We start from the raw sequence: 26,739 nt of genomic DNA on the forward strand, positions 1-26,739 counted from the left end.
TGGAAACAGGAGACCAAACACAGGATACAGAATAGGAGATGAAGTACTTAATGAAACAGAGAGAAAGATCTAGGAGTTGATATCACACCAAACCTATCTCCTGAAGCCCAAATAAAAAGAATAACGTCTGCGGCATATGCGAGGCTGGCTAACATCAGAACAGCGTTCAGGAACCTGTGTAAGGAATCATTCAGAATCTTGTACACCACATATGTAAGACCAATCCTGGAGTATGAAGCTCCAGCATGGAGCCCGTACCTTGTCAAGCACAAGACGAAGCTGGAAAAAGTCCAAAGGTATGCCACTAGACTAGTCCCAGAACTAAGAGGCATGAGTTACGAGGAAAGGCTGCGGGAAATGCACCTTACGACACTGGAAGACAGAAGAGTAAGTGGAGACATGACCACAACCTACAAAATCCTCGAGGGAATCGACCGGGTAGATAAGGATAAACTATTCAACACTGGTGGTACGCGAACAAGGGGACACAGGTGGAAACTGAGTACCCAGATGAGCCACAGGGACGTTAGAAGCAACTTTTTCAGTGTCAGAGTAGTTAACAGGTGGAATGCATTAGGCAGTGATGTGGTGGAGGCTGACTCCATACACAGTTTCAAATGTAGATACGATAGAGCCCAGCAGGCTCAGGAATCTGTACACCAGTTGAGAGGCAGGACCAAAGAGCCAAAGCTCAACCCCCGCTAGCACAAATAGGTGAGTACACACACACACACACACATAAAAAGCATCACTGAGTGTGCTCGAATAATGAATAATAACGAGCGCCTTGTATCAGTGTGATACTAACGGCTCTGCAGAAGTAAATGGATGATATAGTGAATCCGCATGTAATAAATTTTAACCGTCTTGTCTTGCTCCCCCAACAGTGAAGTGTATCACTTACTGGGTTAGTAGGACTCAAATCGAACTTACTTGAATTTGTAAATAATAATGAGTGTAATTATATATTGTGACTCGAAGAATGTACTGCTGGACTTGAATGCACATATATGTAACATCCATACAATAGTCTGTGATAGATAAATGAGTGTTTTATGCGCTAAAGAACATAGTTTTGAGATACCATCGCATATTGGCCTCAAAATACATGGTACTGTTAACATGTTGGCAAAGACAGCCTGTAATGGATCAAGAACAGATATTAATAAAGGAGTTTCATTGCCAGTGCCAAATAAAATGCTCAAGCTAATATCTGATACAATCTTACTGAGCAAAGAAAATTCATAGGGACCTGAATGCTGAAGCATTAAACATTATGATTACATGAGGAGATGTTTATATTTAGAACTAATAGAGCAAGAACTCGGAAAGGCGATGTTTTAGTGGCCAGGATATGGGGTACAAACACATCTAAGAACTTTCCAAAAAATTCATTAGTTGAATTCAGAATGTGTTAATATTATGAAAGAAAAAACTTACTTTCGTTCTGTTTTGTGTCTGGAGAGTTTCTCATGAGTAGGCTGGCCGTTTTTCTGGTTTTATAGTAAATCGTCAGTAGTATCCTCTGATTTTTGTCTGTAGGGATAACGTTTCTATTAACAATATCTTTCAGGACCATTTCCTCCATTTTATGAGCTGTGGAAAAGAAGTTCCTGTAAAATAGTCTAATAGGGAGTATAGGTGTTGTGTTAGTTGTCTCTTCAGAGGTTGCATGGCGTTTCACCTTCCTTCTTATGATGTCTTCAACGAAACCATTGGAGAAGCCGTTGTTGACTAGGACCTGCCTTACCCTACAGAGTTCTTCATCGACTTGCTTCCATCTTGAGCTGTGACTTGAGATCACAGTCGACATAAGCGTTAACAACACTCCTCTTGTACCTGTCTGGGCAGTCATTGTTGGCATTAAGGCACATTCCTATGTTTGTTTCCTTAGTGTAGACTGCAGTGTGGAAACCTCCAATCCTTTCCATGACTGTTACATCTAGAAAGGGCAGCTTCCCATCCTTCTCCATCTCGTAAGTGAAACGCAACACAGAATTCCGCTCAAATGCCTCCTTCAGCTCCTGCAGATGTCTGACATCAGGTACCTGTGCAAAAATGTCGTCAACATACCTGCAGTATATGGCCGGTTTCAAGTTCATGTCGACTAAGACCTTTTGTTCGATGGCACCCATGTAGAAGTTCGCAAACGAGACACCTAGGGGAGGACCCATGGCGACCCCATCTACTTGCTTATACATGTGCCCATCCGGGCTCAAGAAGGATGCCTCTTTAGTACAAGCTTCGAGTAGTTTCCTTAGAATGTTTTCTGGTATATCAAGAGGAGTACAGGCTGGATCACGATACACTCTTTCCGCTATCATCCCGATTGTTTCATCCACAGGTACGTTGGTAAACAGTGATTCTACGGCCAACGAGGATCTTATCCCTGTGGCCCGTGTTCCCTACAGTAAGTAAAAAAATTCCTTTGGAGACTTCAGGCTGAAGACGCAAGGGACATAAGGAGTCAGCAAGCCGTTGAGTCGCTTCGCCAGTCTGTACGTATCTTTCGTCCTTCGTTACCCTTTGGAATTTAGTTTGGTCAGAGAGTATGAGATTCATTGTTGCCAGATATTCAGCTTTTTTAAGAATGACGTATATTGGCGACTTGTCAACTCTCCTGACGACTATCTCCTTGTTCTCACGAAGGCTCTTGGCTGCCGTTTGAGCTCGGAGGACAGTATGGTGCTTCTGTAGTTGCCTCGATTCTTTCCTCCTTCTGCGATAAGTTCTGCTTGTAATGTGTCCTTGGTGGTGACCTTCTTTTGTATCTCGAGGTCGAATATGTCGTCCAACAGACCTCATACTCTCTGACCAAACTAAATTCCAAAGGGTAACGAAGGACACTACAGCCGAATTGAAAGAAAAAGTCAATAAATTGATCGAAACTGTGAACGCCAAGAAATCCGGACTCCACCAACCCAAGATTATTGGGGAATACAAATCTGGATATGCGTATGGAAATGTCAAGACACACAAGCCTAGAAACCCACTTCGGCCAATCATCAGTCAGATACCCACACCTACGTACAGACTGGCGAAGCGACTCAACGGCTTGCTGACTCCTTATGTCCCTTGCACCTTCAGCCTGAAGTCTCCAAAGGAATTTATTGACTTACTGCGGGAAACATGGGCCACAGGGATAAGAGCCTCGTTGGCCGTAGAATCATTGTTTACCAACGTACCTGTGGATGAAACAAGCGGGATGATAGCGGACAGAATGTATCATGATCCGGCCTGTACTCCTCTTGACATACCAGAAAACATTCTAAGGAAACTACTACAAGCTTGTATTAAAGAGGCACCCTTCCTGAGCCCGGATGGGCACATGTATAAGCAAGTAGATGGGGTCGCCATGGGTTCTCCCCTAGGTGTCTTGTTTGCGAACTTCTACATGGGTACCATCGAACAAAAGGTCTTAGTCGACATGAACTTGAAACCGGCCATATACTGCAGGTATGTTGACGACATTTTCACACAGGTACCTGATGTCAGATATCTGCAGGAGCTGAAGGAGGCATTTGAGCAGAATTCTGTGTTGCATTTCACTTACGAGATGGAGAAGGATGGGAAGCTGCCCTTTCTAGATGTAACAGTCATGGAAAGGAGCGGAGGTTTCCACACTGCAGTCTACACTAAGGAAACAAACATAGGAATGTGCCTCAATGCCAACAGTGACTGCCCAGACAGGTACAAAAGGAGTGTTGTTAACGCTTATGTCGACAGTACTCTCAGCCACAGCTCAGGATGGAAGCAAGTCGATGAAGAACTCTGTAGGGTAAGGTAGGTCCTAGTCAACAACGGCTTTTCCAATGGTTTCGTTGAAGACATCATAAGAAGGAAGGTGAAACGCCATGCAACCTCTGAAGAGACAACTAACACAACACCTGTACCCCCTATTAGACTATTTTACAGGAACTTCTTTTCCACAGCTCATAAAACGGAGGAAATGGTCCTGAAAGATATTGTTAATAGAAACGTTATCCCTACAGACAAAAATCAGAAGATACAATTGAAGATTTACTATAAAACCAAAAAAACTGCCAACTTACTCATGAGAAACTCTCCAGACACAAAGCAGAACGCTTTGAAAGAGACCAATGTCGTCTATGCCTTCAAATGCCCACTAGGGAACTGTAAGCCTCAAAGAAGTCAGTGTATAGGCAAGACAACAACATTTCTTTCCAGGCGATTAACGATGCATAAGCAACAGGGCTCCATTAAGGAATATATAATCTCTTCCCACAACCAGACCATCACCAGAGAAGTCTTAACAAAAAACACGGAAATTAACGATAGATACAGCAATAGCAGGCGGCTTGATATCTGCGAGGCACTACACATTGAGAAGTCAATACCAGCAATCAACAGCGAATTAATGCACAACTATATTCTACCCACCTCAAGACTCTGCTCCAATATAGAAGCATCAAGAAATATGGGCCAATAGGCCCTTTGCATTTACTCCCATTCTTCCCCATTAACTTTACCCAATATTACCCAATATTTCGTGTTCTATCTTGTGTTGAAAGTTTGTTTTCACCTCATCTAAAACTGTTGTAACATATCACCTCACCCAAATGCAGGTATATAAAATGAAAAGCCGTTTGAATTATAGCATAGTAAGAAATCTGTTTTAGTGTTTGCAGGTTATAGTTGTGTGTGTGTAAACTAAAGTCTTTGAAAATGTAAAAAGTTATTACGAAACACGTTCAAGTGTCGCGTCAGACTAGAAATAAAAATGAATTTTGGAGAACTGATTTTTCAATTACCATCAACAGTGAAAAGAACCATAAGAAATATTGAGAAAATTCGTGTTAGAATTATTAATCTTACTTTTTCGGTCATATTTAATAATATATACATATATATACAAATTATATATATATATATATATATATATATATATATATATATATATATATATATATATATATATATATATATATATGTTGTACATAGTAGCCAGAACGCACTTCTCAGCCTACTATGCAAGACCCAATTTGCCTAATAAGCCAAGTTTTCCTGAATTTATATATTTTCGATTTTTTTCTTATGAAATGATAAACCAATCCATTTCATTATGTATGAGTTAAGTTCTTTTCATTTGAGTTAAAACGAATGTAGATATATACCCGAACCTAACCTAGCCGAAACTAATATAACTAAGTCAGTAATCATGATCTTAACATAATATAATATTAATATTTTAAATAAACTAGTTGGGAATATTTTATTGAAAATAAAGAAAATCACTCGGCCTGTTAGGCAAATCGGGCCTTGCATAGTAGGCCGAGAATTGTGTTCTGGCTACTAGGTACGACATTATATGTATATATATATATATATATATATATATATGTCGTACCTAGTAGCCAGAATGCACTTCTCAGCCTACTATGCAAGGCCAGATTTGCCTAATAAGCCAAGTTTTCCTGAATTAATATATTTTCTCTAATTTTTTTCTTATGAAATGATAAAGCTACCCATTTCATTATGTATGAGGTCAATTTTATTTTATTGGAGTTAAAATTAACGTAGATATATGACCGAACCTAACCAACCCTACCTAACCTAACCTAACCTATCTTTGTAGGTTAGGTTAGGTTAGGTAGTCGAAAAACAATTCATGAAAACTTGGCTTATTAGGCAAATCGGGCCTTGCATAGTAGGCTGAGAAGTGCATTCTGGCTACTAGGTACGACATATTATATATATATATATATATATATATATATATATATATATATATATATATATTTATATTATATATATATATATATATATATATATATATATATATATATATATATATATATATATATATATATATATTTATATATATTAGTATATTTTGGTAGCAGTCTTTGCTGTAGACATATATTATTAAATATGACCGAAAAAATAAGATTAATAATTCTAACACGAATTTTCTCGATCTTTCTTGCATTTCTTTTCACTGTTGATGGTTATTCAAAGATCAATTCTCCAAAATTCATTTTTATTTCTAGTCTGACGCGACACTTGAGCGCGTTTCGTATAACTTATTACATTTTCAAAGACTTTAGTTTACAAACACACAACTGAAACTGAATAGAGCTTACACATCTTCGATTTTATATCTACATTTGGGTAAGGTGGATGAGGTGAAAACAAACTTTCAACAATGGGTATTGAAGGGGTATTAAATTCAAACACAAGACAGATCACGAAACAATGGGTATTGGATGGAAGTAATTGTAGAAAGCCTATTGGTCCATATTTCTTGATGGAGCGGAGCGGAGTCTTGAAGTGGGTAGAATATAGTTGTGCATTAATTGGCTGTTGATTGCTGGTGTTGACTTCTTGATGTGTAGTGCCTCGCAGACGTCAAGCCGCCTGCTATCGCTGTATATATCGATGATTTCTGCGTTGTTAGCTAAGATTTCTCTGGTGATGGTTTGTTTGTGGTAAGAGATTATACGTTCCTTAATGGAGCCCTGTTGCTAATGCATCGTTAAACGCCTGGAAAGAGTTTGACTTCCCTTATTTCTGACTCATTCAAGATAAATATCAGATCGAGTCTAGCTGGTTCATCATTACCTCTCATTCTTGTGGGTTCCCTGACATGTTGGCTCAGAAAGTTCCTTGTTACCACGTCCAAGAGTTTAGCTCTCCATGTATCTGCACCTTCATGTGGGTCCCCATTCTCCCAGTTTATCTTTTCATGGCTGAAATCGCCCCTGATTAAGAGTCTGGATCCATTCCCGCAAGCAACTGAAGCTGCTCTATGTATTATATTATTGGTTGCCATGTTGTTTCTGTTGAACTCCTGTCTGGGTCTTCTGTCATTTAGTGGAGGTATGTAAATGACTGCCACTATCCTAAGTTCACCCATTGTCATAGTTCCGGTTATGTAGTCTCTGAATCCGTCGCAGCTCAGAATTTCAATCTTCAAAACTCCATTCCTTCCTTATCAGCAGGGTCCACTCCTCCTACTCCTCTTCCTTCCTCTCTCTTTCATTACTATATAGTAGTCCTTTGGAAACAGAGCGTTTGTTATGACTGACAATTTTGTTTCTGAGAGTTCTATAACATCTGGGTTTTCTTCCTGCCCCCTTTCTGCCAGTTCACTTACTTTGTTGGTAATCCTATTTATGTTTGAGTACATTACCTTTGAAGCTCCCTTTCCTATATCCAATTTCATCCATCCCTTTCCACTGGTGAAGGAAGCCGTTCCATGGGCATTGCTACTTGGGTAGGCTCATCCTCCTGTGGGTTAGTTACCAGGGGTTCGGGAGGAGGTGAGGTGGGGGATAGAGGGCTTAGATCTTGCCCAGGCCTTCTTGGAGAAGGAAGAAGACCAGGGGATAGGAAGGCAGGGGGTACTCGGCATAGGGAGGATGGATTTGGGTGGTACGGTGGGCATTGTGTGTAGGGACAAGGATGTATGCTTGGGGTGGTGTGTGTACTCACCTAGTTGTACTCACCTAGTTGTGTTTGCGGGGGTTGAGCTCTGGCTCTTTGGTCCCGCCTCTCAACCGTCAATCAACAGGTGTACAGATTCCTGAGCCTATTGGGCTCTATCATATCTACACTTGAAACTGTGAATGGGGCCAGCCTCCACCACATCACCCCCTAATGCATTCCATTTGTCAACCACTCTGACACTAAAAAAGTTCTTTCTAATATCTCTGTGGCTCATTTGGGCACTCAGTTTCCACTTGTGTCCCCTTGTGCGTGTTCCCCTTGTGTTAAATAGACTGTCTTTATCTACCCTATCAATTCCCTTCAGAATCTTGAATGTGGTGATCATGTCCACCCTAACTCTTCTGTCTTCCAGCGAAGTGAGGTTTAATTCCCGTAGTCTCTCCTCGTAGCTCATACCTCTCAGCTCGGGTACTAGTCTGGTGGCAAACCTTTGAACCTTTTCCAGTTTAGTCTTATTCTTGACTAGATATGGACTCCATGCTGGGGCTGCATACTCCAGGATTGGCCTGACATATGTGGTATACAAATTCTGAATGATTCTTTACACAAGTTTCTGAATGCCGTTCGTATGTTGGCCAGCCTGGCATATGTCGCTGATGTTATCCGCTTGATATGTGCTGCAGGAGACAGGTCTGGCGTGATATCAACCCCCAAGTCTTTTTCCTTCTCTGACTCCTGAAGAATTTCCTCTCCCAGATGATACCTTGTATCTGACCTCCTGCTCCCTACACCTATCTTCATTACATTACATTTGGTTGGGTTAAACTCTAACAACCATTTGTTCGACCATTCCTTCAGCTTGTCTAGGTCTTCTTGAAGCCTCAAACAGTCCTCCTCTGTTTTAATCCTTCTCATAATTTTAGTATCGTCCGCAAACATTGAGAGAAATGAATCGATACCCTCCGGGAGATCATTTACATATATGAGAAACAAGATAGGACCGAGTACAGAGCCCTGTGGGACTCCACTGGTGACTTCACGCCAATCGGAGGTCTCACCTCTCACCGTAACTCTCTGCTTCCTATTGCTTAGATACTCCCTTATCTACTGGAGCACCTTACCAGCTACACCTGCCTGTCTCTCCAGCTTATGTACCAGCCTCTTATGCGGTACTGTGTCAAAGGTTTTCCGACAATCCAATAAAATGCAGTCCGCCCAGCCCTCTCTTTCTTGCTTAATTTTTGTCACCTGATCGTAAAATTCTATCAAGCCTGTAAGGCAAGATTTACCCTCCCTGAACCCATGTTGGCGATTTGTCACGAAGTCCCTTCTCTCCAGGTGTGTTACCAGGTTTTTTCTCACGATCTTCTCCATCACCTTGCATGGTATACAAGTCAAGGACACTGGCCTGTAGTTCAGTGCCTCTTGCCTGTTGTGGGAACCGACCTGTGAGATTTATATTTATTTAATTTATATGAATTTATATTTACGTTAATTTATATACTTCGATAGCAATTTGTATAATGATAAGTGGACTGTATTTCTGCAATAATCTCATAATCTCACAAATCGATCCTCTACACATTAGGGGGGGTTATTAAATTATATATATGCAGCCAATCAAACTACAGTATTAACTACACATTATTAAACATTGAAGAGGTTCCTTATCTTATAGTACAGCAGGCTAGTCCACCAGGTATAACTAGGGTGTAGACACCAAATTATCCTCTTTGAGGTAGCTTCCATATCACCCAGTAACTGGTGCACAAATCTTGCTTCCTCGTCTTGACCTGTCAAAAGTGCGCTATCTGTGAAGCCAGATACCTATATATGACAAGCTATATCAGAGAAAACTGTACATGGAACATTGAAGACCTGGCTTAATTACCTTTAGATTGAGGCTTCCACGTGCTCTAACCGGATCACCCTATATCCTGACATTAATGGCCATAAATGAATGATAAACGGGTTTCGGATAGACACTTAACTTGAATTTGTAGACAGCGTGTTGAAAATGGTACACCTTTGGTTTCCATAACACTACGTCCAAGTAAATTTAACAGGAGCCGTATTTGCTCCCGTGTGCCTCTGGTCTAGTATAAACAATGGCTGCCCTCCTTCCTCCCTCTGACGCCTGGCTTACATTGTCCACATGTCAGAAAGTGATAGAAGGGTCACATTTACTCTACTTTAATATTGATAATTAAGTTAATTTATATAACATGTTTTTATGATGGTCAAGTCCAAAGACTAATGTATTTAAGAATAATTCCCAGCAGAATAGCTGGTGAATTATAATAGTATGTGGTGATGATATCCCGTTTTCTATAGACGGTAATTCCACTACAAGTTACGTTTTCTATGGGTAACTTGTTTATACAATACAGCTATTATCTGTATGATTATTAAATGGTGTCGGATTTTCCGACACCTGTCGCCCTTTTTGTATATTGGGACCACATTCGCCGTCTTCCATATTTCTGGGAGGTCTCCCGTCCTCCAGTGACTTACTATACACTATGGAGAGTGGCAAGCAAAGTGCCTCTGCATACTCTTTCAGTACCCATGGTGAGATCCCATCTGGACCAACAGCCTTTCTAACATCCAGATCCAGCAGGTGTCTCTTGACCTCCTCTCTCGTAATTTCGAACTCTTCCAAGGCCGCCTGGTTTACCTCCCTTTCTCCTAGCACAGTGACCTCACCTTGTTCTATTGTGAAGACCTCCTGGAACCTCTTGTTGAGTTCTTGACACACCTCTCTGTCATTCTCTGTATACCTGTCCTCGCCTGTTCTAAGTTTCAATACCTGTTCTTTCACTGTTGTTTTACTTCTGATGTGACTGTGGAGTAGCTTTGGTTCGGGCTTGGCTTTGTTTGCTATATCATTTTCAACACTTTTCTCTGCTTCTCTTCTCACCCTGACATACTCATTCCTGGTTCTCTGGTATCTATCTCTGCTTTCTGGTGTTCTGTTATTCCGGAAGTTCCTCCACGCCCTTTTGTTCAGTTTACTTCGCTTCCATACATGCCCTATTATACCATGGATTCTTCTGTTGCTTCTCGGATTTTTCCCTTTGGGCCGGGATGAACCTGTTTACTGCCTCCTGACACATTTGGGTAAAATAGTCCATCATACCCTGTACAGACTTATCTCTGAGGTCTGTGTCCCAAGGTATTTCACTTAGGAAACTTCTCATCTGTTCATAATTCCCCTTTCGGTATGCCAGCATTTTGATTCCTAGTTCTTTTTTGGGGGAGATAAGTCCTAGCTCTACCAGGTACTCAAAGTTCAATACACTGTGGTCACTCATTCCCAAGGGTGCTTCCATCTTAACTTCCCTTATATCCCACTCATTTAGGGTAAATATCAAATCAAGCATTGCTGGTTCATCTTCTCCTCTCATTCTTGTTGGATCCTTGATGTGCTGGCTTAGAAAGTTTCTTGTTGCCACGTCCAGCAGCTTAGCTCTCCATGTTTCTGGTCCTCCATGCGGGTCTCTGTTCTTCCAATCTATCTTCCCATGGTTGAAGTCTCTCATAATTAGTAGTCCAGATCCATTCCTGCTAGCAACAGAAGCTGCTCTTTCTATTATGTTAATGGTGGCCATGTTGTGTGTGTTAGTGTGTGTGTGTGTGTGTGTGTGTGTGTGTGTGTGTGTGTGTGTGTGTGTATTCACCAAGTTGTGCTTGCGGGGGTTGAGCTCTGGCTCTTTCAGCCCGCCTTTCAACTGTCAATCAATCCATATCTTTTTTTCCACACACACAAACACACAGGAAACAGCCCGTAGCAGTTGTCTACCTCCCAGGTGCCTATTTACTACCAGGTGAATAGACGCATCAGGTGAAAGAAATTCTGCCCATTTGTTTCAGCCATCGCCGGGGATCGATCCCCCGTTCCCTAGGACTAGTGTATGTGTGTGTATATGTGTGTTTGTGTGTGTACTCACCTAGTTGTACTCACCTAGTTGTGCTTGCGGGGGTTGAGCTCTGGCTCTTTGGTCCCGCCTCTCAACCGTCAATCAACAGGTGTACAGGTTCCTATGCCTATTGGGCTCTATCATATCTACACTTGAAACTGTGTATGGAGTCAGCCTCCACCACATTACTTCCTAATGCATTCCATTTGTCAACCACTCTGACACTAAAAAAGTTTTTTCTAATATCTCTGTGGCTCATTTGGGCACTCAGTTTCCACCTGTGTCCCCTAGTGCGTGTGCCCCTTGTGTTAAATAGCCTGTCTTTATCAACCCTGTCGATTCCCTTGAGAATCTTGAATGTGGTGATCATGTCCCCCCTAACTCTTCTGTCTTCCAACGAAGTGAGGTTTAATTCCCGTAGTCTCTCCTCGTAGCTCATACCTCTCAGCTCGGGTACTAGTCTGCTGGCAAACCTTTGAACCTTTTCCAGTTTAGTCTTATGCTTGACTAGATATGGACTTCATGCTGGAGCCGCATTACTCCAGGATTGGTCTGACATATGTGGTGTATAATGTTCTGAAAGATTCCTTACACAAGTGTCTAAAGGCCGTTCTTATGTTAGCCAACCTGGCATATGCTGCTGATGTTATCCTCATGATATGAGCTTCAGGGGACAGGTCTGGCGTGATATCAACCCCCAGGTCTTTCTCTCTCTCTGACTCCTGAAGTATTTCATCTCCCAAATGATACCTTGTATCTGGTCTCCTGCTTCCTACCCCTATCTTCATTACATTACATTTGCTTGGGTTAAACTCTAACAACCATTGGTTCTACCATTCCTGCAGCTTGTCCAGGTCTTCTTGAAGCCTCAAGCTGTCCTCCTCTGTCTTAATCCTTCTCATAATTTTGGCGTCGTCAGCAAACATTGAGAAAAATGAATCTATACCCTCCGGGAGATCATTTACATATATGAGAAACAAGATAGGACCGAGTACAGAGCCCTGTGGGACTCCACTGGTGACTTCACGCCAATCGGAGGTCTCACCCTTCACCGTAACTCTCTGCTTCCTATTGCTTAGGTACTCCCTTATCCACTGGAGCGCCCTTCCAGTTACTCCTGCCTGTTTCTCCAGCTTATGCATTAACCTTTTATGGGGTACTGTGTCAAAGGCTTTCCGACAGTCCAAAAAAATGCAGTCCGCCCATCCTTCTTTTTCTTGCTTAATCTTTGTCACCTGATTGTAGAATTCTATCAAGCCTGTAAGGCAAGATTTACCATCCCTGAACCATGTTGATGGGTTGTCATGAAGTCTCTTCTCTCCAGATGTGTTACTAGGTTTTTTTTTCACAATCTTCTCCATCACCTTGCATGGTATACAAGTTAAGGACACTGGCCTGTAGTTCAGTGCCTCTTGTCTGTCACCCTTTTTGTATATTGGTACTACATGAGCAGTCTTCCATATTTCTGGTAGGTCTCCCATTTCCAGTGACCTACTATACACTATGGAGAGTGGCAAGCAAAGTGCTCCTGCACACTCTTTCAATACCCATGGTGAGATTCCGTCCGGCCCAACAGCTTTTCTCACATCCAGCTCCAATAGGTGCTTCTTGACCTCATCTCTTGTAATTTCGAACCTTTCCAAGGTCACCTGGTTTGCTGCTACCTCTCCTATCGCCATGACTTCTCCCTGTTCTATTGTAAAGACCTCCTGGAACCTTTTGTTGAGTTCTTCACACACCTATTTGTCATTCTCTGTGTACCTGTCCTCGCCCACCCTAAGTTTCATCACCTGTTTCTTCACTGTTGTCTTCCTCCTGATGTGACTGTGTAGTAGCTTTGGTTCGGTCTTGGCTTTATTAGCTATATCATTTTCATACCTTTTCTCAGCTGCTCTTCTCACACTAACATACTCGTTCCTGGTTCTCTGGTATCTCTCTCTACTTTCTGGTGTTCTGTTATTACGGAAGTTCCTCCATGCCCTTTTGTTCAGCTCCTTTGCTTTCATACATTCCCTATTAAACCACGGATTCTTCCTTTGCTTCTCTGTTTTTTCCTGTCGGGCTGGAACAAACCTGCTTACAGCCTCCTGACATTTTTGGGTGACATAGTCCATCATGTCTTGTACGGACTTGGTTCCGAGTTCTGTGTCCCAATGTATATCCCATAGGAATTTATTCATCTCCTCATAGTTTCCTTTTCGGTACGCCAGCCCTTTGTTTCCCAGTTCTTTGGGGGTGATAATTCCGAGCTCAACCAGGTACTCAAAGCTCAATACACTATGATCACTCATTCCCAAAGGGAATGTGTGTGTGTGCGTGTGTGTGTGTGTGTACTCGCCTATTTGTGCTTGCGGGGGTTGAGCTTTGGCTCTTTGGTCCCGAGGTCTCTTTGTGTGTGTGTGTGTGTGTGTGTGTGTGTGTGTGTGTGTGTGTGTGTGTGTGTGTGTGTGTGTGTGTGTGTATGTGTGTGTGTGTGTATGTGTGTGTGTGTGTGTGTGTGTGTGTGGGAGAGGAATAGAGAAAGAGAGAAGAGAGAGAAATAAGGAAAGAAAGAATGAATGCAGGAGCCAGCCGGCAAGGACTGCGATAGAATGTAATAATGCATCAGTATCTCCTCTCTCCCGTCATCTCCCGGTAAACAGCCACATCACTCACGGATGCGTTCAATTTCAAAGTCGTCAGAGGACATCAAAAGGGTCGTTACAGTGAGCAGTATCTAGCGCCGGTGAACAAAGGGGGCTAGGAGAGGGGAGGGATAGAGCCCCCAGGACTGTGGAGGGGTTGGGATGGATAAACTGGGCTAGTGTGGCTTGAAATGGCGCACATAACATAGAATCTGAAGGAAATACGTATGAGACCGGCTGAAGTGTTATGTTTCATCTAGGACGAGATATGAAGCATTATTAAAGTTGATGGAAAACCGTATGGTAATCTTTTCACGGTGTAAACCACGAGGGAACGTTTCTGCTTTAACTAATTGATCCAGTTACATTCCGATATCTTCATGACCAAGACGAAACATCCAGTATACCGTCCCAGCCATCATTGAAACATAGAAGATTGGTAAGCTGCAGTGGGCTTATTGGAGCATAGTGGTCCATCACCTCACTCACAGTAATATATTCAGCTGGTCCAAATTGTAGCCACTTGTACTCTGCCTCTGAAGATGGCGGAAGGGTCCTCGAAACGCCTCTCTTAACGTCAGACTATTAAAAGAGTAAAAGGAACGTTGGAGTGTTAATAGTTCAACTTCCCTCTCAAGCAAAAAAAAAACATAATATTAGAGATAATTAGAGCTAGAATCACACACATATATATATATATATATATATATATATATATATATATATATATATATATAAAATATATAATCGTTCAAAATCGCTAATCTCCGAAAGGTCTTCACCGATTTCTTTGAAATTTTCACTACAATGTTCCATTCGCATCCGAGCGGGTTTTTATATACATACTATATAGATGTCACATCTATGACGGGGAAAAATATGTTTTTTTTAAAAACTATGTTTTTACTGTGTTTTTCATGTGATGGAAATCTTCGAAACCTCTTTACCGATAGTTTTGAAATTTTGACACAAAGTTGTATTTGAATTGGCGCATGTTTTTTTATACCTACTATATACATGCCTCACCTGTGACAGGAAAAAACTGTTTTTTTTTAAACAGCGCTATCTGTTGGATGTAAGAGCAACACACACTGTAATTTCCGTAAGTTCTTCACTAATTGCTTTAAAATTTTGACACAACGTTCTATTAGAATACGTCCGTGTTTTTATATACCTACTATATAGATACCACACCTGTGACAGGTAAAAACATGCTCTTTTTGAAAAAAGAGCCATCTGTTGCACGAAAGAGCAACACACACTATACTAAATATGTTAAGATTACATTTCAATGTTTCAGATTGCATTCACAAATTGAATTTTCATAGATTTCGATTTATTTTCATTTAGAAAATTATTATTTTCTGTGACATTGCATTGGAATTGAGCTGTGTTGTTTACCATACCGTTCATTTCGTGAGTATAGTTTATTATTTTATTTTTCATTGTTTTTCATTTCGTTTTTTTTTTAACTTTTTCTTATACATTAGTGATGGGAACATCAAATCATTTGGGAATGCATCGGGCGAGGAAGTGGGGAATGATGGGGAGGGCGAGGGGATGGGAGTGGAGAATAGTGGAGAGGACGAGGGAAGGGGTAATGGTGGTCAAGACGAGGGGACAGGGGAGTGGAGAATGGTGGGGAGGATAAGCGGACAGGGGAGTGGGGGATGGTGGGGAGGACGATGGGACGAGGGAGGGGAGAATGGTAGGGAGGACGAGGGGATGGGGGAGTGGGGAATGGTTAGGAGGATGTGGGGACGTGGGAGTGAGGAATGGTTGGGAGGACGAGTAGATGGGAGAGGAGAAAATGGTGGGGGAGGAAGAAATGGTGGCAGGAGGATTGGGAGACAGGGAAATGTTGCTGTGACTTAGCAACACATATAGGTTACTAAGCCACAGCATATGCGTGGTCTGGGTACAACTAGTATAAAAATAAAAATGTAAATGTTTACTTAAAATTGCTAATCTCTGAAAGTCCTTTACCGAATGCTTCAAAATTTTGACACAACGTTCTATTCACATCCGAGCGGGTTTTTATATACATACTATAGAGGTCACGTCTGTGACGGGAAAAAACAATAAAAATAAACAGTGTTTTTCATGTGAGGGAAAATCTTTACCAATAGCTTTGAAATTTTACCAATAGCTTTACTAATAGTTTTGAAATTTTGACATAACGTTACATTCGAATAGGTGCAGGTTTTTATATAACTACTATATACATGGCTCACCTGTGACAGGTAAAAACATGCTTTTTTGAAAAACATAGCCATATCTTGCATGTAATAGCAACACACGCTGTACTACATATGTTACGATTCCATTTCACTGTTTCCGATTGCATTGATAAATTGAATTTTTGTAGATTTCGATTTATTTTCATTTTGATTTAATTATTTTGTGTGACATTGCATTGGAATTGACCTGTGTTGTTTACCATACTGTTCATTTTGTGAGTATAGGTTATTTTTTATTTTTCTTATTTTTTGTTTAACTTCTACTGGTGGGGAGGACGAGGGGACGAGAATTGGGGATAGTGGGGAGGACAAAAGTACAGGTAAGGGGGTTAATGGTGGAGAGGATGAGGGGACGAGGGAGTGTGGCATGGTGAGGAGAACGAGAGGACGGGGGAATGTAGAATGGTGGGGAGGACGAGGGGACAGAGGAGTGGGGAATAGTGGGGAGGACGAAGGGATGGTGGAGTGGGGATGGGGGGGGGGGTGAACGAGGGGACGAGGGAGGTGGGAATGGTGGGGAGGACCGGGGAGGGTTACTGTGGCTCAGCCACACATGGCCAGGTGCAGCTAGTATATTACACACACACTATTATATATATATATATATATATATATATATATATATATATATATATATATATATATATATATATGTATATATATGCTAGCTGTACCCGGCCAGGCGTTGCTGATTCACAGTAACCTTCCCCGGTCCTCCCCACCATTCCCACCCCCCCCCCCCTCTGTCTCCTCATCCTCCCGATGACTTGACAGTGAGGTACAGAGAGGCAGCGAGAGACAGGAACAAAAATGGACATTAGAGATAAAGACTAAAGACTAAGTTATGGAAGAGTACTAAGCACAAGAGATCGTTGATTTCGAGACAGGCGGTGAATGAGGAGTGTGAGAGACAGGTGGAGAATGAGGAGTGTGAGAGACAGGTGGTGAATGAGGAGTGTGAGAGACAGGTGGAGAATGAGGAGTGTGAGAGACAGTTGGAGAATGAGGAGTGTGAGAGACAGGTGGAGAATGAGGAGTGTGAGAGACAGGTGGTGAATGAGGAGTGTGAGAGACAGGTGGAGAATGAGGAGTGTGAGAGACAGTTGGAGAATGAGGAGTGTGAGAGACAGGTGGAGAATGAGGAGTGTGAGAGACAGGCGGTGAATGAGGAGTGTGAGAGACAGGTGGAGAATGAGGAGTGTGAGAGACAGGCGGTGAATGAGGAGTGTGAGAGACAGGTGGAGAATGAGGAGTGTGAGAGACAGGTGGTGAATGAGGAGTGTGAGAGACAGGCGGTGAATGAGGAGTGTGAGAGACAGGTGGAGAATGAGGAGTGTGAGAGACAGTTGGAGAATGAGGAGTGTGAGAGACAGGTGGAGAATGAGGAGTGTGAGAGACAGTTGGAGAATGAGGAGTGTGAGAGACAGGTGGAGAATGAGGAGTGTGAGAGACAGGTGGAGAATGAGGAGTGTGAGAGACAGGCGGTGAATGAGGAGTGTGAGAGACAGGCGGTGAATGAGGAGTGTGAGAGACAGGCGGAGAATGAGGAGTGTGAGAGACAGGCGGTGAATGAGGAGTGTGAGAGACAGGCGGTGAATGAGGAGTGTGAGAGACAGGTGGAGAATGAGGAGTGTGAGAGACAGGCGGTGAATGAGGAGTGTGAGAGACAGGTGGAGAATGAGGAGTGTGAGAGACAGTTGGAGAATGAGGAGTGTGAGAGACAGGTGGTGAATGAGGAGTGTGAGAGACAGGTGGAGAATGAGGAGTGTGAGAGACAGTTGGAGAATGAGGAGTGTGAGAGACAGGTGGTGAATGAGGAGTGTGAGAGACAGGTGGAGAATAAGGAGTGTGTGTGACACAGGCGGTGAGTGAGGAGTGTGATAGACAATTAGGGAAAGCATTAAGTGTTACAAACAGGTGGAGAAGGGTTGAGTGTGAGAAAGAAGTAGGGAACAGGAATGAGTGTGAGAACAGGTGGGGAATGCTAAGAGAGTGTTAACGCTCCGCAACAAAATTATTGATTTCTTAACCTTATTAACAGTTACAAATAACCCTAAGTGAACCAGAACAAGCAACACTCCCGTGACACCAAACCGGAGCCCTAAATATCGATTATTCCTCTGCCGAAATTGTTCCTTTTTGAAGAGACATTTGCATATCAGCCCTCAGGAGTGACGGTGGCAGTTTTGCCTGACAATTTGGCCATGTCGCGGCTGTCAATCACCTCCGTCAGCTGCGTATGCTGGCCCGCGCTGCGGCCACACCTGCTGAAAACGACCAGTTGTGTCGAGGCTACCAAATGGTGGCAATGATCTGTTGTGTCGTGGTAACATGTAGAGGTAATGATCAGATGTGGAGAGGACGATATGTAGCATCCGTGAAGGCCTTGTCGGGCACCCGCGTACTCTCATATATTGTATATTATCTTTTCCTACCACCCGGTATATTTTGTGTGTTTGTCATTTTATTTTATATAAAATTTCATTACACAGGAAAGATTATATTTTATATATATATATATATATATATATATATATATATATATATATATATATATATATATAATATGTCGTACCTAGTAGCCAGAACGCACTTCTCAGCCTACAATGCATGGACTGATTTGCCTAATAAGCCAAGTTATCATGAATTAATATATTTTCTCTAATTTTTTTCTTATGAAATGATAAAGCTACCCATTTCATTAGGTATGAGGTCAATATTTTTTTATTGGAGTTAAAAATAACGTAGATATATGACCGAACCTAACCAACCCTACCTAACCTAACCTAACCTATCTTTATAGGTTAGGTTAGGTAGCTGAAAAAGTTAGGCTAGGTTAGGTTAGGTAGGTTAGGTAGTCGAAAAACAATTAATTCATGAAAACTTGCTTATTAGGCAAATCAGGGCCTTGTATAGTAGGCATAGAAGGGCGTTCTGGCTATTAGGTACGACATTATATATATATATATATATATATATATATATATATATATATATATATAAACCACAGAAACTGTATTGGAGGGGACCTACATTCAATCCAATGCGTTATGTGTGGTTTCCTCCGAGGCTATGGGTCCCCCTTCTTCCAGCCAGAGGTGGTACTCCCTTCCCTTTTGTTTAGAAAAAAAATAAATATATGTAATATATATATATATATATATATATATATATATATATATATATATATATATATATATATATATATATATATATATATATATATATATATATTGTTTCTGCAGAAGGTGTCCAGCAGGGAGACCCACTTGCCCCTTTTCTTTTTTGCATGGCTGTTAAAGAGGTCACAAGCAGGTTGACCAGCGAACTCAACATCTGGTTCCTGGACGATGGCACCCTGGCAGGGGCACAAGAGTCCCTGCTAGAAGATCTACAGCTGGTGAAATCTAAGGGAGAGGAGTTAGGACTCACCCTAAACCCATTAAAGTGTGAAATCATCTCATCTAGCCAACCAACCATAGATGCAGTGCGAACCATATTGCCAGGAGCCCAAGTGATCGCTCCCACCGACAGTGTGCTGCTAGGGGCACCTCTGGGCTCGAGAAGTCCTCTGGGCTGGGCTTAAGGTAGTCCTCGAAGAAAAGCTGAACGACCTGAGGAGGATGGAGGGAAGAATAGGGGCTTTGGACGCCCACGATGCTCTGTACCTTCTCACAAGGTGCCTGGCTTTGCCCAGACTGACCTATTTCCTAAGGTGTGCTCCCTCCTTCGACAGCCCAAAATTAACAGAATATGACACACTCCTAAGGTCAATAACCGTGAAAGTGTTAAACCTCTCCCTGCAAGATGACCAATGGGACCAAGCAACGCTCCCAGTTAGACTCGGGGGGATAGGTATTCGCAAGGCGACACAGTTAGCATTGCCGGCATTCTTATCCTCGACCAGTGCAACAGGTGAATTAGTTAAGGAAATACTACCGGAACACCTAAGAGACTTCATTGGGATTCATGATCCCAAATTCGCGGAAGGAGCCGGTCAGTGGGACACTCTCGTCAACTCTCATCCTCGACCGACTTTTCCAAATGACTGCAAACAGTCCAAATGGGATAGCCCCATAGTGGAGAACATCGCCACATCATTGCTGGAGGCAGCTTCCAGGAAGGACAAAGCGCGTCTTCTAGCTGTGCAAGCGCCCCATGCCGGGGACTTCCTGTTGGCAGTCCCTAATTCCGTCTTGGGCACCCGCCTGGACCATCGGACCCTAAGTATTGGTGTTGCTCTGCGCCTTGCCGCCCCTATCTCCACCGAGCATCGGTGTATTTGCGGCCATGCACGGGCAGACCAATACGGCAGCCATGGTCTCATCTGTCGTAAGACACAGGGAAAGATTTCCAGACATGAAGCAGTCAATGACATCATCAAGAGAAGTTTGGCTTCAGCTGGATGCCCAGCACAAAGGGAACCTCAGTTGTGCAGGCCTGACAACAGCCAAAAACGCCCAGATGGAGTCACCCTGCAGCCGTGGAGGGAAGGTAAACAGGTCGTGTGGGACTACACGTGTGCATCCACATTGGCTGATACCTATCTACCTTACAGCGCAGCTGAGGGAGGCGGGGCGGCCACCTTCAGGGAGACCCAGAAAACTAACAAGTACAGGGACCTAGAACGTTGTTACAGGTTCGTGCCAATAGGCTCTGAGACTCTGGGCGCCTGGGGTAAATGTGCACTTAAGTTCCTGAAGGAGCTGGGCGAGGAACTCATTGGGAAGACTAGAGACCCAAGAGCGGCCAGTTTTATGTTTCAGCGCCTCAGTGTCGCTGTTCAGAGGGGAAATGCGTGCTGTATCCTGGGTACGCACCCGACCCCCGAGGAGCTGGACGAGGTCTTCGAACACTGATTGGTATATTGTTATATAAGTGTGTGTTTTCTGTAAACTGTAGCATTGCAATAAAATCAAATAAAAAAAATAAAAAAAATAATAGGGGTGGTAGGAGAGGAAAAGATTAAAGTATTCAGTGAGAATCCACAAGGTCTTCTCTGAACACTATTTATTTTCTTCTTCGAGGATGTGGGTCCCTTTAATTAAACCAGTGGTGGTACCCCTAAATATATATATATATATATATATATATATATATATATATATATATATATATATATATATATATATATACATATATAATATTATATATATATATATTTTTTTTTGTATCAACCCATGTATATCTTGTAACCATCAAATGCATAATAAAGCACAAAAAATAAAAAAGGAAGGGGGTGGTAGGAGAGAAGCACACAGAAACTGTATTGGAGGGGATCTAAACATTCCCTCTAATGCGTTATGCGTGGTTTCCTCCGAGGCTATGGGTCCCCCTTCTTCCAGCTAGAGGTGGTACTCCCTCCTATATATATATATATATATATATATATATATATATATATATATATATATATATATATATATATATATATATATATATAATGTTGTTGAATAAGACCGAAAAGGTAAGATTAATAATTCTAACACGAATTTTCACAATATTTCTTATGTTTTTCTTCACTGTCAGTGGTAATGGAAATATAAATTCTGCAAAATTCATTTTTATTTATGGTCTGACGCCTGAACGCGTTTCTTAATGGCTTATTACATTTTCAAAGACTTATTATACAAACAAATTCATCGTACTTAGACACGCTTTTGGGTGAGGTGATATGGTACAAACGTTTTAGGTGAAGTGAATAAACTTGTGACAAACACAAGACAGAACACGAAACAATGGGTATAAGTTGGGTATGAGAACATATGAATGGAAGTAACTGCAGAAGGCCTATTGGCCCATACCTCTTCTTGCTGCTGCTATGTTAGTTACTGTCAGAGTAAAAGAGAGAAATGTATGTGTACTCACCTAATTGTACTCACCTAATTGTGCTTGCGGGGGTTGAGCTTTGGCTCTTTGGTCCCGCCTCTCAACTGTCAACTGGTGTACAGATTCCTGAGCCTACTGGGCTCTATCATATCTACATTTGAAACTGTGTATCCATTTATTAACTACTGTGACATATAGACGTGTGGCCACGTCTGTGATAGAAAATAATAATAAAAATAAAAAAAATCATCCTGATTGTTTCATCCACAGACACGTTGGTAAACAGCGACTTCACATCCAGAGAGGCTTTCATTCCCATGGCCTCCACGCAATAAGTCAATAAATCCCTTTAGAAACTTCAGGCTGAAAGCACAAGGTACATTAGGAGTCAGCAGGCAGTCGAGTCGCTTAGCCAGTTTGTATGTGGGTGTGGGTATCTGGCTGATGATTAACTGAAGTGGGTTTCCGGGTTTGTGGGTTTGACATTCCCATATGCATAACCAGGTTTGTATTCTTCTGCAACCTTTGACAGGTGGAGTCCAGATTTCTTGGCGTTAACAGTTTCAATCAATCTGTTTACCTTTGTTTTCAATTCGGCTGTAGTGTCTATCCTTTGTGACCCTTTGGAATGTAGTTTGTTCGGAGAGGATGAGGTTCATTTTTGACAGATATTCGTCGTTTTTAATAATAACGTATATTGGGCACTAGTCAAATCTCCTGACGACTATCTCCTTATTCTCACGAAGGCACTTAGCTGCCGCTTTGAGCTCGGGAGACAGTATGGTGTTTCTGTAGTTCCCTCGAATCTTTCCCCCTGCAATAAGTTCCACTTATATTTATGAGCTATAAAAGTTAAGAGAGGCTACCCCAAGGCGTCCGGCCTTGAATAATAGTCAGAAATTTTTGTTTTTTTGTTTTATCTATATCTATAAGTCTCTTATAGATATAGACATATGGGGTATCCTCCTGTGCCTAGGTCTCTCTTCCCCTTCCCCATTCCCCAGCTCTCTGACAATGTCCCTCGCACCTCATCTCTCTCATCTCTGCCTATCGCCTCCTCTCCTCCCATCTCCTCCCCTCTTTGACTTTCTTCCCCTTTCTTACTTTCTTCCCCTTTCTTACTTTCTTCCCCTCTTCTCCCTTCTCTGATTTTCTTCCCCTCTCCTCTCCTCTCTCTTCTCTCTTCTCCTCTCTCCCACTTACCCCCTATCCCACCCTCTACACCTTTCTTCCACAAATTCCCTCAACATTATCCCTCTCTCCTTCTCATATCTCTGGCCACTCTCCTTCACTCTATACCCTCTCTTCCTATCTCTCTCTCCTCTGTCGCCTCTTCCCCCCTTCTTTTTCTTTCCCTTTCTTGATCTATCTCTCCCCTCACTGCTTCCCTCTCTTCAAACATCCCAACTTGTCCCCATACACAAGGTTATTCACCATTCAAAGTTCGGTGTGACTAGCCCCAAGCTTCTACCTTTCATCCCTTTGACAAACAGACCAACAGGCAAACAAAGAAAAAGACATTCTTTGATAGACTGGTGGTACCCCTGTCTCCATCTGTTTGTATCTCCCTCCTCCCTATCTTACTTCTCATCCTCCCTCCGTCCCATTTTCCCTCCTTCCTTCTCATATTATTCCTTCCTCCCCTCTCCCCCGTTGTCCTTCCTATCCACTCTGCCTCCATACATCTCTCCCATTACCCTTCCTCTAGTCTCCTTCCATCCCTCTCTCCCATTCATCCTCCCCCTATCCCATCACCCCTTCCCTCGCTCCCATTCTCTCTATCCCAGTGGGAAAAACACGCTCGAGTTACAATGAATTAATCTTGACTCAACATTATAATTCAACGTCAAAAACTGCCAAGAAATCTGTTGGTATAAACTGTGTGAACAATCAACACCACATATCAGCCTTCATGGGAGTCGTTGGTTGTCGCAATAGGAGTCAATCCAATTAAGGTGGGGAACGGGGGTCGACCCCAACCACCCTATGACACTCGCCATACAATCCCAATTCACAAATAATTATCAATCAAATTTCTCATAATAAATGCATTTACGTTTACCTTGAAATCTCTCCCTCGGAAAAAGAGTAAGAGAGAGAGAGAGAGAGAGAGAGAGAGAGAGAGAGAGAGAGAGAGAGAGAGAGAGAGAGAGAGAGAGAGAGAGAGAGAGAGAGAGAAAGACAGACATACAAACATAAACAGAGAAAGAGAGAGATGACTGAACACATCCACATCTACGAGCGTGAGCACAAACTCCAATACAATATAACATCACAGTCACCCCTCTCCCCCTCCAGCCCATCCCTGCTAAACACCTACATTATTCACGGATGCGGTCAGTTGCAAACTCATCACCGGACATCAAAAAGATCGTTAAGGCGAGCCGTACCCGGCACGAGTACGCAAGGCTGAGTACGGCGTACACGGGGAGGCACTCACCTGGTACTCGGCTAGTACCAGCCAGGAGTAGCACACAATCTCATGTTGCAAAAAGAGTAAACACAACCTTCGGAAGATAGCTTGTCCAGCATCCAGAAGCCTATGTCAACACTACGGCGAAATGACGGACAGACTCTGCTAGCTGGAGTGAAGGTGTAGACGGGGTACATCTCAGTCAGCGACAAGTGAAAATATTCCCGTCAGGGACCAGAAAACATTTTCTCAGTAAGAGACTTAAAACAACATACCTCTATCAAGAGATTCTCTCTCTCTCTCTCTATATATATATATATATATATATATATATACTTCAATCGGAGGCTTTTATAAATATACCTCAGCCAGGGGCACAGGAAAAGATGTCCCAGCCAGAGACTAGGATAGGCACGGAGCCAAGGGCTAGTAGGGGTACGCATCAAAGGGATGGTCTCTCCCCAGTGTAATGGAAAAAAAGTTATTATATATATATATATATATATATATATATATATATATATATATATATATATATATATATATATGTATATATATATATATATATATATATATATATATATATATATATACATATATATATATATATATATATATATATATATATATATATATATATATATATATATATATATATATATTAGTATATTTTGGTAGCAGTCTTTCCTGTAGACATATATTATTAAATATGACCGAAAAAGTAAGATTAATAATTCTAACACGAATTTTCTCAATCTTTCGTACATTTCTTTTCACTGTTGGAGGTAAATCAAAAATCAATTCTCCAAAATTCATTTTTATTTCTAGTCTGACGCGACACGAGCGCGTTTCGTAAAACTTATTACATTTTCAAAGACTTTAGTTCACAAATACACAACTGAATAGAACTTACGCATCTCCGATTTTATATCTACATTTGAGTGAGATGGAAGGGGTGATGTGGCATTAACAAAAGACAGAGCAAGAGGTGGCATTAATAGGGTATTAATTTCATCAACACAAGACAGAACAAGAGGTGGTATTAATAGGGTATTAATTTCATCAACACAAGACAGAACACGAAACAATGGGTATTGAATAGAAGTGTTTGTAGAAAGCCTATTGGTCCATATTTCTTGATGCTTCTATATTGGAGCGGAGTCTAGAGGTGGGTAGAATATAGTTGTGCAATAATTGGCTGTTGATTGCTGGTGTTGACTTCTTGATGTGTAGTGCCTCGCAAACGTCAAGCCGCCTGCCTATCGCTGTATCTATCGATGATTTCTGTGTTGTTTACTAGGATTTCTCTGGCTATGGTTTGGTTGTGGGAAGAGATTATATGTTCCTTAATGGAGCCCTGTTGCTTATGCATCGTTAAACGCCTAGAAAGAGATGTTGTTATCTTGCCTATATACTGGGTTTTTTGGAGCTTACAGTCCCCAAGAGGGCATTTAAAGGCATAGACGACGTTAGTCTCTTTTAAAGCGTTCTGTTTTGTGTCTGGAGAGTTTCTCATGAGTAGGCTGGCCGTTTTTCTGGTTTTATAGTAAATCGTCAGTTGTATCCTCTGATTTTTGTCTGTAGGGATAACGTTTCTATTAACAATATCTTTCAGGACCCTTTCCTCCGTTTTATGAGCTGTGGAAAAGAAGTTCCTGTAAAATAGTCTAATAGGGGGTATAGGTGTTGTGTTAGTTGTCTCTTCAGGAGGTTGCATGGCTTTTCACTTTCCTTCTTATGATGTCTTCGACGAAACCATTGGAGAAGCCGTTATTGACTAGGACCTGCCTTACCCTGCAGAGTTCTTCGTCGACTTGCTTCCATTCTGAGCTGTGGATAAGAGCACGGTCGACATATGCGTTAACAACACTCCTCTTGTACCTGTCTGGGCAGTCGCTGTTGGCATTTAGGCACATTCCTATGTTCGTTTCCTTAGTGTAGACTGCAGTGTGGAAACCTCCGCCCTTTTCCATGACTGTTACATCTAGAAAGGGCAGCTTCCCATCCTTTTCCATCTCGTAAGTGAAACGCAGCACGGAACTCTGCTCAAATGCCTCCTTCAGCTCCTGCAGATGTCTGACATCAGGTACCTGTGTAAAAATGTCGTCAACATACCTGCAGTATATGGCCGGTTTCAAGTTCATGTCGACTAAGACTTTTTGCTCGATGGTACCCATGTAGAAGTTTGCAAACAGGACACCTAGGGGAGAACCTATGGTGACCCCATCTACTTGCTTATACATGTGCCCATCCGGGCTCAAGAAGGGTGCCTCTTTAGTACAAGCTTGGAGTAGTTTCCTCAG

General features: G+C 42.1%; 2 protein-coding genes across 2 annotated transcripts in view; one reads left to right on the plus strand and one right to left on the minus strand.

Annotated features, from left to right (window-relative positions):
• Nucleotides 1–10,610, minus strand: part of LOC138372615 (circumsporozoite protein-like) — a 15,912-nt gene extending 5,302 nt beyond the window's left edge. Inside the window, exon 1 of the mRNA XM_069338105.1 lies at nt 10,453–10,610. Within this exon, the coding sequence (XP_069194206.1) occupies nt 10,453–10,610 (158 nt within the window). The remainder of the gene's footprint in view (nt 1–10,452) is intronic.
• Nucleotides 10,611–13,987: 3,377 nt separating this feature from the next.
• Nucleotides 13,988–18,050, plus strand: LOC138372616 (uncharacterized). Its single transcript, XM_069338106.1, has 2 exons — nt 13,988–14,035; nt 17,082–18,050. Exons 1-2 carry the CDS (start codon nt 13,988–13,990, stop codon nt 18,048–18,050), a joined length of 1,017 nt encoding a protein of 338 aa, XP_069194207.1.
• The last annotated feature ends 8,689 nt before the right edge of the window (nt 18,051–26,739 follow it).

This window comes from Procambarus clarkii, chromosome 39 (genome assembly GCF_040958095.1).
Source record: "Procambarus clarkii isolate CNS0578487 chromosome 39, FALCON_Pclarkii_2.0, whole genome shotgun sequence".
In the NCBI taxonomy this organism is placed as follows: Eukaryota; Metazoa; Arthropoda; class Malacostraca; order Decapoda; family Cambaridae; genus Procambarus; species Procambarus clarkii.

Bases quoted from the DNA above. Each gene is read 5' to 3' on its own strand.
- LOC138372616 (XM_069338106.1), top strand. From the start codon at position 13,988: ATGCGTTCAATTTCAAAGTCGTCAGAGGACATCAAAAGGGTCGTTACA. The intron at 14,036-17,081 runs GTGAGCAGTATC...ATTTCGAGACAG, and splicing joins ACATCAAAAGGGTCGTTACA to GCGGTGAATGAGGAGTGTGA.